This window comes from Ambystoma mexicanum, chromosome 5q (assembly GCF_040938575.1).
Source record: "Ambystoma mexicanum isolate Mex_15411 chromosome 5q, UKY_AmexF1_1, whole genome shotgun sequence".
Lineage (NCBI taxonomy): Eukaryota > Metazoa > Chordata > Amphibia > Caudata > Ambystomatidae > Ambystoma > Ambystoma mexicanum.
The window spans coordinates 556,792,925-556,807,350 of NC_090933.1; the positions used below are offsets into that span (position 1 = coordinate 556,792,925).

Here is a 14,426-nt window from a genome sequence, read left to right on the forward strand (position 1 = left end):
ATGGACTAAGGCTTTTAAGCATTTGAGTTGTGTCTGCCTTCCGTCCTTTGCATACCCAGAGGTCGCAAGGGCAATGCAGAGGGTGCCAAAGGCAAAACCAGGAGTAGCAATTGCTGATCAGGGATACCCCTAATTACTTCTCTGATGAGGCCGCTAATTCAGAGCTACGTCAGGAGCTTGGCTAATGTGGCAATAAGCTCTGAGACGGCAGGCCAATACTGCCCCAGTTAATGCTGTCGGGCCCATGTTTACAGGCCTGAGCGTAGAGAGGGCCTTAACGAAGGCACCGGGAACTTTACCGCGGGCGGTAATGGCCTGCCATCGAGAGGCTTATTGCCATTAGTATTCCGGGGTCTGCAGGCTCTGGAAACTAGTTTTCCCGAGTTTGCAGCCCAGGAACACTAATGGCTGACGAAAATCTTTTCAAGCAGTATTTCTTTTGCCGTTTGAAAGGGTTTTGTCTCAGTACGCGTTAGTTCTAGGAACACTACAAGGCGTATAATGCTTCATTAGTACGGAGCAACAGGGCACCATTTTGGGCCAACTTGCTCCATACTAATGAATGCCAGGAAACTGGCCACTTTTGAAAGGGAAAAGGGACTATGTGTGGTCGATTCTCCCTCTCCAAGGTTGCCTTGAAAAAAAAAAAAGACTGTACCCGGCATGCGAACGACGTTCTTGCATCTACAGGATTACGCTGTGGTATGGCTTGGAAATGAGCCAATCCACGTTTACTGTTTCCTGTGGACGTTCTTGCATCTACAGGATTACGCTGTGGTATGGCTTGGAAATGAGCCAATCCACGTTTACTGTTTCCTTTGGACGTACAGTGCCAGGTGCTAATGTTTGATATTATAATAGAGGACAGAATAGCATTGGGCTTTCTATAGTCTTTCTTCCAGATTTGGAAATAGTAGCAGTCATAGCCTGCTTCGGGGAGTTCATGGCTAAGTCAGTAAGAACTGTGAAGAGGAAGACAGTTGAGGGGGTAATGCCCCTTCATTAGATTTTAAATAGGATGTGTATACTTTATTTCAAACATATTTGATTATGCAAATTCATGTATTACACTGCTCTTGTAATAGATGGTTGCTTTTGTAATATTTTAACGAATACAGAGCTGGGATGAGTTACTTAGCTCTTAAGTCGCATCTAGGCGGTTGATGCTGCTGTCATCAGTGCAGAGAAACAAAGCCTGCTGTTGAATCAACTAGGACTGGAGGAGCCACCAAGAGATTTCGAAACAATGAAAGTAGTTTCAATGTTTATTTCCTACCATACACAAAATGTACAGCACAGAACATAATTTATTTCCTGGCATTGATGTAAGAAATATTAATGAAGAAACCGTGTACAAACTACTTGAAATTAAAAAAAGGACACATACATCATTTCTCTTTACAAAAGTTATCATTTACAGCGTAGCTCGTGGGTGCAGATAAACAGAAAATGATCAGTGCACGTTACAAAAAACACACCAATTACGTACAAAGGATGCAAATAAATAGAAACATACTTCACAAAACGTCCTGAGCAAACAGTCCACACACAGATAAATTAACCTGAAGCCATAGAAAATTATAATAATAAATACAACGCGTGTGCACGTTTTTTTAATTTAAATAAAATAAAGGACAATTTTTTCAGCTATTTAGTGAATTAAATTGTAGTCTTTGTAATGCATTATCTCATTAACACGTATATCAAATAGGTGCGGTTTTCTTTGTGGCCAGTACAATACCTTAATATAGCAAAACAAAAATAATGCCTGCAGAAACCCAAACATTAAGATGGCACGCAAGGCATCAACCCAGATCCTAGTATCACACCAGAGTCTAAAGCAGGGGTATTCAACCTGTGCCACTCCAGGTGATTTGGCCTACAACTTCTATCAGCCTTAGCCAGTAGAGTCAATGGTGAATAATCAGGTGAATAGCGGTCCAAAACATCTCTACAGCCATAGGTTTCCTGCCCCTGCAAGTCCATAGGATACTGTGAGTCTTAATAGTTATGTCCATCTGTATTTTCAAACTGTAGATCAAGTCCCATGCAAGTGGGGTTCACTGGGGTTGACGTTTCCACCTAAGCTGGCCTCTGCATTCGGCAGTAGCAACTACTAGAACTATTGTGCATACCACACCTGTGCATTCCAGAAAATGTACTCGCCAAATAAAAGTAGCGCTTGTAAAAATAAACACTTTTGTTGTGCCACAGAAAAACATAAAGACGCACGAGGGCAGCGAGGACAGTCACACTGAGGCACCTATGCACGCGGCGCACGTGCATTGAAAGAAAGGCAGTTTCGCTGGTCCTCTGAGCGTCTTCCGAAAGCATGGGCCCCCGCCCAAGTGCACACACTTTCAAGCAAGGTTTTTACACCTCAAGTTCCCTGAAACGCAGAAACACTTCCGCGCTCGGCCATTACGCAACTGCCAGAACCCGTTTGCGCGTTAGTGGAGGGGGCTGGCTGGCCATAGATAACTGAGAAGTGTATAGATGGATGACTGACAAATTGAACTAACTAGTCATCCTTGTGTGATATAATGCTACACGCCACTGCTAATTGCCATTGCAGCAACACCGGAATAAGCCCACCACTAAACCGCAGAATGGTTTGCGAGGTTATTGATGCTGACATCAATCTAAGGATGCGGGTGCCCTCAGTGGTCCGGCAGGAGAGTAAGGCTGGTGTTTAAAGGACTCCAGGCTGGCTGGGTGCGTTCTGAAAATGTGGTTACGTGTATTCAACACACTGTGCAATGATGCAGGTGGACATCTTGCAGTCCTATCACTTGAATCGGAACTGGTTAATCAGGTGCTGGTCAAGTCAGACGTCTGGTTCATGTATAATTCACTTGAGCCCCACTTTGCAATTGGAATGCAATACTAACAATGCTTCTTTGCAGCGGTGCAACCTAACTTTATCTCCCACAGTGTGCATGCTGCATGCTTGCCTTGATTCCGTAGGCAGCCGTGTCTGTCAGATGGAAGAATGCACATCCTCTCTGTCGTCTGGCCAAACCGGGAAATGTGCTGGACAGTAGCAAAAGGTCGTGTCCACTACTTTCCTTTATAGGCAAACCATGTTACAAGAAAGTCATGGCGTTATTGAAACAGAGACGCACATTTTTTCATTACACCAATTAGACACTCAACCCTATTAAACAAAACAAGAGCTATTTCTTTGTACAGTGAAAACGCCACATTGTTGTCAACAGATACAAAATGTACAGGCTATATGACCTTGCATGTTTGAGAGTGTGATTGCTAGCCACAGTATCTATGGATAACCTGTGTGGTAAACTTAATTCTTGTGTTGCTAGGAAAACAGATATTCAAGTCATACTCTGATTGCTATATGTCATTATTGCTAGTGTTGAGCATGGTGGCCCACATTTTGTCAAACAGTGCGTGGTTCTCTTGGATCTACCCATGGCTTCACATGTCTCTTTATTTCAGAATTATTGGTGGAGTTCACCCCATATGTTTTGATTACTTATACAAATAAATCAAAGTGGTTTGAGAAAGACTAACAGTGCAACCAGGCATGAAACACAGATTTGCCAAGACCACGATTTGGTGGTCCCCCTTAAGTGCCAAGGACGTGTATGCTCGTCCTTTTTTCATAGATTTGCATAATAGCCTGGCACTTTAGTCATGGTTGGGAATAGAGGGCCTGCAAGAACACATGCTCACCTAGGCAAAGTGACCCTTGCCCAGAAATGAGGCCACATTCTCAGACTGTAATTCCACTCTTGCACCAAAGTACTTCCCCCCTGCTGGTGACTTGAACGTTAGATGCATACTACTGTCCTGCGTCAACAATCCCAAGGCCCCACCTATGAAGACCAGGGTTTACAAACAGTAGGACCCAAAGTGCCAGAGTAGAAGAGCTGTGCAGAAACCAGAGTGACGATCCAGCATTGAGGTGAAAGCGGAAAAGCCAACACCGGCCATTTTAAAAGATAACTTTGTTTAGAGCAATAAAAGATGTTGCTAACCCATGTTTTCAGGATGTCCCTCATTAATATTCATCAGACCAAATTTGCCTACATTTAGAATCATTGTATGCAAATTCATCTCATGAATACTAGTGAGGGGTATCCTGAAAATCCGACATGTTTCTGGCCCTCGAGGCCTGGAGTTGTACAAGACTTCAAAAAAAGAGCAACCCAGTTGAATATTGGGTATGAGATGGAGAAGAGGCTCCAAGATTCCATCGCACTATTGTATATAATCTGGGTCTCTGTTTTCTCAAAAGCTCTAAGACTACTTGCAGGTGGCACGTCTGAGTGAGTCTTTCTTCTATCTTGCATCTCCTCAGATAATCTGTCGCTGCAATGAACAAACCTATTTCTGGTTTGGAGCCAAATCGAAAGCAACATGTTGTACCAAAAATAAAACTCTCTGTCTACGAAGTACTAATTGCTTTCAGAAATGGTTCATACAAACCCAACGAGATTTTTAATTAACACAATCGCACCTTTTGTTACAGCAATGATTAAATTGCGCTTGGCAAACATAATTAAACATAATAAATATGGCTGGTGTCAAAATGCTGTTAACATGATAAAACAAAGCTTTTTTGATCCCATATAAATAAAAATATAAAAAAATAGCGGCACACACTTTTCTTTACATTACCTTTCCACGAGGGAACCGAGGACAAAAGAACAACACAGGAGAAGATGACGTGAAATAAACAACAAACATAAATCAAGTGCATTAAGAACAGTCTGTGGGCCAGCATTAGTGTCAAGTGTGAGTGCATCGGCCGCCAACGTTTGAAGCCTTCCGTGGTCCGGATCCCTTGTTTGCTGCCATTTTCTCCACCCGGTGTCGGGCAATGTTAGTGCAATGTTGCAATTGTACATGCAGGTGGTAGCCTAGGGCACCGCCATCAGCAGTCCGCAAATACCAATGTGTCCGTCAGGAGTTTACTGCTGCCAAGTCTTGTCAATTGCCCTGTGGCTTTTCACAGACTACACATGGATGCCCTTCACAGCTTGCTTGATGCTATCAAGCAGAGCTTTGCATTCCGGGGAGTAGTCCCTTTCCAGATTGCTGTACATATCTGTCAAGGTGTTTACATATGCTTCAAAATTCTCCTCGCCGATTGGCCCCTAAAGAAAGCAAAACACACATTGTAGAGCAATGTTAGTTATGGCATCGATGGACAGAAGCAAGAATGCAATATCGTATACAACATGTACAATATAACACATAGTAAATATCGCCTCTAAATTGTGTTTAAGAGTGTATTAGAGATCTTTGTTAGGTGTAGCACTGCCCCAGCGAGGCAAGAAAGATCATTACAAAAGCTGATAATGTCCCCACCCCCGGAAAGCAATGAGGACAAGTGTGCTTCTGAAATTATAGAAATGTGAGCATACATCATCTTAATTTGTGTTAACATGTATTAATCTAAGCAGAGCAGCACTGATTATTCAACACTAGTAGGTTTACAAACAGCTCATGAGCAAACCCTAATTCATAGTAATGCCTGGGTGTACCAGCGTGATGGGTGCACATGCCAACAAAACTTCCATTCGTGCTCTTATTTTTGCACCCCTAGTATTTTTCCAGCGCCCCGAATGCATCTTCAGTGATATCAAGTGTGATGGTACTCTTGGAACCCTGCTGTAAGCAAGAGAATGCTTTTCCAGTCTGCCTTTTTGCCCACGCATTAAAAATGGACATCGACAACACCACCTCTCGCTTGGAGAGCTTACATAGGGTTGGTCTACAATTCACGCTGCCCAAGACAAGTTTTTGACAGGGGTTAATATGATTCAGCTCACCCTACAGGAGTCCTCTCTGCCACTGCTGCTCCAGGTGGTCTAGGATATAACTGCCCTTGTTTCATGACCTTAGGGTCTCTAGACAATCAATAGATACAATCAGGCATTGATCCCGCTTTGGTGTGAAAGGTTTTGCGGCAAATGCAACACTATGACAGAATGCTACCAGTGAGGGCAGACTAGCCTGCATTTTGTAGCACAAAAGGATGCTGATAATTCTTCCTGTGAAAGTGAGCTTGACTTGCTTTCAGCATGCTTCATGCTGAAAACTATAATGCAAACATGTAACTCTGCTGAGCCTGTCTACTGACACCTTTCAACAGCTGCCCTCTAATTTGGCAACATAGCAGTTACAGAGAAACATGTGCATTCCTGCAAACAACCAGAAGAAACACAAAGATCCACCAGCCAGTAACTGTCTTTAACAGTTACTCCAAACTATATGATGGTGTGTTCCCTGGTCCAGTTGGCAGATAACTATCTAAATATAAGTCATGCATAGTTTTGACATGGTGGTCTCTGTGAAACTGCAATCATGCTAGTCAAAACCTATTGATGTAATTTTATTGTCAGCTTGGTTTTCTTGCGACTTACTCTGTCAGGGCCTTAATAGACTGTCTGGTACTGAGTTTCACCCAGACCGCTTGGGATCAGCCAATCCTTTGTTCACTCAGGCAAGACCTGTCATCTTCCAGGAGAACAGGATCTTCCCACAATGTGATGGGGAGAGGACCTGTGCTTCATATATAGGCTTTCCCATCAAGAGGAACGTGGCACCAGTGTGATCATTACAAGAGACTCGTTGAATCCGTGCAGGCAGGAGAAATAGTAGAGTTTGAGTAGCCAGGAGAGGAGTAACAGTTCAGGGAATGCTTCCACCATCATGGAATCTCTTAGGCCACTCGTACTTTATGTGTCCACTCCCCACATAATGCAGACAAAGCACTCAGTGACTGATATCACGGGTGCTAGGAAAATATATTGACAAGATCAGCCAGGAGTGGACACTTACAGTAGATTGGAAAAGAATCAGTTGTGATATGTTGACTATAGAAGGGGGTGAGCCCTCCACTTTAACTGAATCATATTTGGACTTCAGAAGAAGGATTTTGTCTATACCTCAAACAGGGCATAATTGGCCCAGTGTCCTCTGCAACAGAGGTGAAGATAAGGGCTACAAGAAGGGAGAAAGAAGGGAGAAAGATCCTTCTCTCACCCATCCTAGAAGAACATTTGGAGTGAACGCCGTGTGGACAAGGTCCACCTTCTGCATGAACACTAGAAAAAGGGTCCTGCTAACTGGAGGTGACAGTCACTGCAAGTGCTCCTTGCCATCCGAAGGGCCGGGCAGAGACTTCCCTTATCCCTGTAGTCCCTGGACGGGGTCCCCCAGGAGTCAAGGACACGTTTCGGACCCGTTTCCCATATCAATCTACATTTGTGCTGCTTTGACTGCTTTTGATCAATTTTCAAGCTTGGTTTCGTTATATTTATGAGGCCATGCATTTTATGGTAATACTAAGCTCTTAGTTAATTTCCTAAAGATTGGAGATTTCCATTCTACTGAGACAATGCTGAAAGTTTACTATTTTGAGAAACACAAAATAGTGTTCCCCCTTCTCTTTGAGGCAGTACATTGAGGTTGTTGACATTTCAATATGGCACCCACTAATTCGACAGTTCTTGATGACATCATCAAGAAGTGAAAGAGTTTAGACACGATCAGTGTAAATAATGCCGGTTTTGTTAAGATAATGGTTTCGGCATTGCAGAGCTGATCTTAGCATGATCTTAGCATGTACAACAAGACTTAAGGTAAGAGAGATATGTGTTGAGCAATACTTAATAAATAGTTTATGTCTTTAAATTCAGACTGTAAGGTGACTGGTGTTGAATGTTATTAATAGGAAAAACTAGTCTAAGACGGATGAACTTTAACAACTGAAAGAGAGAGGAGTTCTCCTTGTTTGCAAGACCCATGAGCAATTTAATTATTTCGATTTTTCCGTATATTCCTCATGTGGTAATCTCCTTTGAGCATGACAGTATTTGATACAGGGACTGTGTTTCCCGTTCTCACAGATTCGGTATTGATAAATCCATTAAGATATTGAATTTCTATTAACATCGCACACCTAGAGTGTGTACATACAATCAGCTTGGTTATAATTTCTGAAAAGTTTAGCTTGTTTTATATTTCCAGTCTTTTTAGTGATCCAATATAAAACCTTGAAATATATGTTTTTCTAAAATACATAGATGGTAGATTTCCCTGAAGAAGAATATATGGATATTCGAAACACGTTGGACCTACAATTCATATACCATCTTCATTGGTCAAGGTTCAGAACAATTAATATATTTATCAGGAATGTATTGAGTTACAATTTACAAAATGAATTCACAGTGGTGAACTAATTTGTAGGTAATGCAGAAAGATATTTAATTTTGGTTGTACAAGTATAAATACTCAGTGAAAAACTGTTTAAATGTATAAAAAATTGTTAGCAATAATGTTTGTTGGCAATAAAAGAAAAAATAATTGTGTGTAATTTAGAGACAGGTTTATGATCATTTTTGAAAGAGCTAAAAGCTCATAGTAGAGTGTAGGAGATCAACTCTGTGATGTAGTAGTTTTCAAGCTGCTGCAGGATCCATGAAGACTTTTGAAACTCTTTGCTTTTTAATCCATTTCGAACCGTTGACTCGACTATTGCCAGAATGTGCTCCAGCTGTGTTTCAGCTAATTGCCACTGAAGAACCATATTGCATCACTGGATCTTGTCAAACTAATTTTACCGTTTCGAAATGCCGACTGAACCAGGGCCTGCTTGCACTTCACCGTAAGGAGTTGATTACCGTTTCAAGTCTGCATCGCATTGTTGGACCGTCTGGAGCCGAACCGACTGTCTCGACACATTCGATCCATTGGGAACCACAGACTCGTATGTCTTGACACCGACCCAGCCCTTTGTAAAGTACCTAGAAGCCTGTGTCAATGCTGTTGAGGCCCAAAAGATAAGCCTAAAAGGTGTGTGGTGGTTCCGCTCTACTGGTCTGTTTTAAAGGGGCCTAATGACATTTAAAACCCCACCCCTTACATTTTTAAAGACATCTTCATTGGACTTTAAGATGTTTGCAGAAAATATTGCTCTTTCCGGCAGTCTTTATACTCAGCATACTCAGAGTGCCTCGTTCATATTAAATCTGCATAGTCTGTGTCTTCTCTTACATGGGTTGGTTGTAATGTTTATGATCAGTGTGTTGGTATTTTTATTTTAAGTAAAGTATTTTATTTTTAGTAGAAACATTATTTTATATTTTGGTACCCCAGTACTATTGATGTTTGGAACCTCCTTTGCTAGCTCACATTCCTTCTGAAGCTTATATGCTGCCCTCGCCAAACGTTACCACAAGAGGTGACGGTTGTATACCTGTTGTGCTGTGAAGTCATTTTTGTGTGTGAAATCCCCCAAGCACAAACAAGGGTATCCCCATATTTGCTATACCCAATACATTGGCTTTTTTAGTGCTTGTTATGGTAGAGTGATGAGTGTTTAATCTCTATAGGTTACATAGTGACTGTGAAAGTTAAAATGTATCACTAAGAAGTCGAATATCATTGTTGTGTGTTAAAATGAAGAAACATGAGATGACATTAACCAGTAAATATGTTGGGATCAATCCATTGGGAGCGAAGGATGCCAATAGGTGCACACATTGCAGAATCATACTGTTTTTCTCCGTCTTTCTCTCTTGAATATTCTGCTTTTTGTTATACTCAGGCTGTCTCGGAATTAAAGAAAAACTAATCCGACATGAAGTTTATTGATCATCCATTACTTGAAAATACTGAATTGTGATGTCAACATGGGATTGCGTTTCTAGAAACAAATTGTGTTTGAATTGCATTATTTTTGTTGTAAAGATTGTTGAAAGGGGGCAAACAATGTATTGGACCCCAGTGCCAAAACTAGTGCTGGTAGACAATTTAGAATGTTGTTGTTTTAGATGTGAGTGGTTTCTTGGTAAGGAATGAATTGATACGAACGATGGATGCATGAGGTAGTAAGAAATTCTAACAAACGTGGTGATTTTGGGAAAATGTGAATTTTGTCTAGAAGCCTCCAATTTAAACAGAGATGCATTTTGATGAAAACATTGATACATTTTCCTATTTAACTCATGTAAAGCCTTTTGTATATCATTTTACATTTTGGATAGAGTTGATATATTTGAATAATTATTTAGCCCCAGTTGGAACATTTTGTTGTTGAAGGTGAAATTGTGCATCTGTCACTGACGAGAATTCCCAAAGCTTCCACTTCAAAATGTCTGCCAGATTGCCATGATTACCGTTTGTCCTGAAGCCTTCTTTGTGCTTTAAATTCTCCGACCAGCACCTGCCATGCATGCACCAAAAAACAGCCAGGCCACATTTGCACACACATGGTGAAATTACAAGGGAAGGAAGAATACGTAGGGAAAAGAAACGTTGTGATCATAGCTAATTGCATTAGTACACATACTACTGAATTGAACCACATGAATTAAGTGCAATTTATTATGGGTATTTTGGTAGGTGAAATGATGTAATTTAACAGGAACCATGTGCCAATATTTATTTATGTGAAAGATAAACATACAGGCAGACTTTCAGACTGGGACCCCTTCTATAACCATCACAGTGCGACGGCCACGTGCCTTCACACCATGAGTGGTTTGGGTGTGCATTCTAGAGCATGCTTTTTGTCCCTGAGCCTTTTAAGGTGCCCAGTGGTGCCTGCTCTTAGGGTTCTGAGCCAGAGAATCAAAGGAACTTTCTAACTGATTTTCCAGATTCTCAGAAGCAAAGTGAACTCACCTTGCCCATCTGATTTTTATATTTAGTTTCATGGATATTTTGTAAGTATTACCTGGGGGAAGTAAGATACCATTACATTTTGAATAACCCAGATTTTTTTATGGATTCATTTCATTTTCGTGTATATATATCTTTTGGATTTCGCAAACTGCCCACAAACCCTTTTATTAGGGTGCAGTCAAAAATATAACGACATCTTTGTCAAATACTTGTCCTTAATCAAGCAGCATCCCAAGTTACTGCATTGACTGGTATGAGACTTCAGTCAGACAACGAGGGGTTTCCATTCAGAACCAAAAGATGTTTTCTCTCTTGCCATTGACAATCCCTGACCTGGACAAACACCAGAAAACATGTGCAGACATTGCAAGGGTACATACTGCTTGCTTTCTGCTGTCTCTCACTTTTAAGAGTACAAAAGAAGCATTCGGTGCTTGTGCTGCCGCCTTTGAACTAGGAGTATGAGGTTGCTATTGAGCCTGTGCATTCACAACAGGGCTGTCCATGTTTTTAGGTCTCATTCCTTATGCAAATGGGCAATTATAAGTTCAACCATTACAGGAGCATGCAGGCCACACGTAGGCACCCAGTGGATAAGGCAGAGGCATAGAGCCGGGGTCTGCAACCTTTGGCTCACTAGATGTTTTGGACAACAGCTCCCATGAGGCCCATCCAGCAAAGTTATGGTGCGGGATCATGGGAGTTGTAGTCCAGAACAACTGGGGAGCTGCGTGGTTGCTGCCCTTTGGGATAGAGGGTTGCCTGCAGAGTCTTAAACTGAACCCTCACCCAGGGGGCTTCCATGACAGGATTCCTGATCATACCTTGCCCATGAGATTTTTCTGGGAACTGAAAGCTCCGACAAGGGTGGGGATTGAGGGTCTGGGTTTGCATTCACCCTTGTGGGGATTTCCAAGTCTGTACATACATATCATTGTAGCCGCTTGGACACCATATTGGGATACAGCTGCAAAAGTAAAGATGTTAATACAGAGTGCGAGACCACACTCATTGTTCTGTAAATCGGCTGAAGGCTGTTTGATACATGGCAACCCTTTCCAAAATGGCATGTAAAAAGCAATATATTGCACCGGTTTGTGAAATACAGTCAAAGGGTCTTCAAAGATGAGTGGAACGGAACCTGAGATCGTTGCCCGTGACAGGGATGTTTCTGTTAAAAAAAAACGATGCCGTCGGACAACACAAGTGAATGATGTAGCATCCGTTTCCATGCACAGGGTCCCAACCTGATATCAAGAGATATAATGTGACTCAAAGTGTAATCCAGTACAGGAGTGATGCGAGAGTCAGCTGCTCTCCCTTCCAACTAAACGCGTCGCTGTTGAAGTATAGACACACTCACGCCACAACATCTAAGAGAATGTGTGTGGCACATGTGTGTACTGCAATGCAAGTACTGCTCACAGTATGTTCCCTTCAGACTGGGAAAGGAGGAATGCAAAAGGTCCACACCTACCAGCATCCCTAGCAATGCATATTACTTATCTTTATGCTTTAAATGTCTGCTTCTTGTCAACAAATCCCTTCATGGACTTTACGCCCCTACATAGCTAACACTATCTTCCCCTAGTCTCCTCTGTGCCTTGTTCTTTGGATTTCAAGGCCATGAAACTTACTGCATAAATATGATTTTTTGACACAAAACAAAAAATGGCCTGCAATATCAGCATGGGGTCCTTTCATCCTTCTGGGTTTATAACGCCCTTTTAATCAGTGTTCCAAAGTGAAAATAATTGGTAATGGAAAGGGGGGAAAGTCTTATGGATTAAAACATCTCAGACGTTCTCTTACTTTGGTACACGCTTTCGCAGCAAACATACATTCCTACCCCATGTCAAAGGTTTCAAAATTAGGATTGCTTGTTTCCTAACATTTGATTACATTTGTGAAGAGAACGCTGCTTGAGTCACTTTGGAGGCATGCACGAATAGGCAGTGGGCTCCTTCCATCAAAGATCCAAAATATAGGGGCACTGTATGGTGGGTTCTCTTGTAGCGGTGAGGAAGTATCTAATCATTTTGCATCCAAATACTCGAGTTGTGTTGCAGCTGGATAACTGAACAAAATACAGGTGACATCAGTATGCTAGTTGGGCTTTTTGCTAAACATTCCATGGGGACCTGTGGTGAACAGCTGGGACCGCCACCTGGCAGGTTTGATGGAATACTTCAAACAGAGGAGAAAAGGCCCAGCCAAAGTGCTTCAAATGCACTTAGTTGGAAACCTTCATTGTGTCTACCTTTCTCTAAAGAAGCTACAAGTAGCCAGCAGATCAATGGAGACATGGCAATGTGTGTGTATATGCATGGAGAGGACAGGGGAATCCCCTTTCACCTGGTTTTGCCATTTGATGTATACTATTCAGAAGATCACTTCTTTTGCTTGTCCTAAAGAAAGGTACGATCAAGAGAATTCAAGTGGCATATTATGTTCTGCTACATTTTAAGGACATCATGCCAAGATACATGGCAAAATAATGGAGGTTTGTTGGTTGCATGAGCTTCTGGCAGTAGGTGTTTGCTATTGATTGATGGCATCGAATCTGGCCAACTGGGCCTTCATTCACCAAGTGGTTAGGAAGCATGCCCCAGAGGCTGAAGGAAAGCATGTCGATAATTGCCCTCCTACCCTTTCCTTTTGGTAACAAGGTACCTGTCATTCATGAGAGTTTGCTGACTTGAAGGTTACTTCGGGTTAATATCTCCAACCCCTAACGTGAAGAGTTAAAGGAGCACAATCACACAAAGAAAGAAGTATTATCCACCCCCATACCCACACATGGAAACAAATGTGATCTTCCTGTCTTACCATCTGTGGAAGTTGGATCTCAGCAAGGCTTGAAATGAGGGCTTGACTGAGACTGGCCAACTCCTTCAGCAAACTCTCATTGTTCTGTTCTATCAATTTGTTCTCCTCTTCTATTGTTTTCAAATTGCTCTCCATTGATATAATCTACAATAAAAACATGCACGTTTGAGAAGAATACATACCAAGGACAATGACATTTCCTCCTCATGCTCTTTTTCAAACATATGACCTTGAGATGCGAGAGGCCTACAGAGTGATAGTGTTACCAATTAGAGTTCAGATGTGTGTGGTAACTTGAAGATAGTGCATAAGAAAAGCTGTTACAAACATGTGATACCTCAATCTGAGAGGTAGCCCTCTTTACGAACAAGCCGGGTGTGTATATGCATGTAAGCAAACTAGTAAAAGGGATGGGAGAAACAGCTGATCTCGTATTGTGTTTGAGTGCACCTTCTGCACTTTGAAAATTCCCATCAGTGTGTGGGCAGTTCCAAAACCCACCCACTCTTAGGTGCACTGGGACGAATTCCTATGCTTGAGGCTAGTAGATGCCTTGAAACACTTGTGTATAGGCACGTTATAAATGTCATATCATATATCATGGGGGTGGGGTGCCTCTGCGGACAGGGACCATAACCCATTCTGTGATGCAGGCCCGCAATGGATATACAGAGAATCCCCCAGTCTCCTAATTCTATCTTTAGCCTCATTTGTTTTCCTCACCATGCAGTCCACAACTATTATACAGATAAGTTATATCAAAGGGCGCAATGCAAGAACACCACCACAGAGCTTGATCTTCATGGTGCCACCTCCACAGGCATCTGTGGTTTGTCCAACAGAGATATTTTCCATAAAAAGACAGCAGGGTGTAAACGTGTCTCACCCCGCAGTTCAGGCACCTAGAATGTCTCCAGTCCTTTCACACTTGC

General features: G+C 42.0%; 1 protein-coding gene across 3 annotated transcripts in view; it reads right to left on the bottom strand.

The window, feature by feature from the left end:
• Positions 1-1,252: 1,252 nt before the first annotated feature.
• Positions 1,253-14,426, bottom strand: part of ST18 (ST18 C2H2C-type zinc finger transcription factor) — a 683,846-nt gene continuing 670,672 nt past the window's right edge. For 2 of the 3 annotated variants that reach the window (XM_069621036.1, XM_069621035.1), the window contains exons 21-22: positions 13,495-13,638; positions 1,253-5,123 (exon numbers count right to left, since the gene is read on the bottom strand). In XM_069621036.1, the coding sequence (XP_069477137.1) occupies positions 4,983-5,123; positions 13,495-13,638 (285 nt within the window). In that variant the 3' untranslated portion in view covers positions 1,253-4,982. The remainder of the gene's footprint in view (positions 5,124-13,494; positions 13,639-14,426) is intronic. The other variant, XM_069621037.1, reaches the window with a different exon arrangement.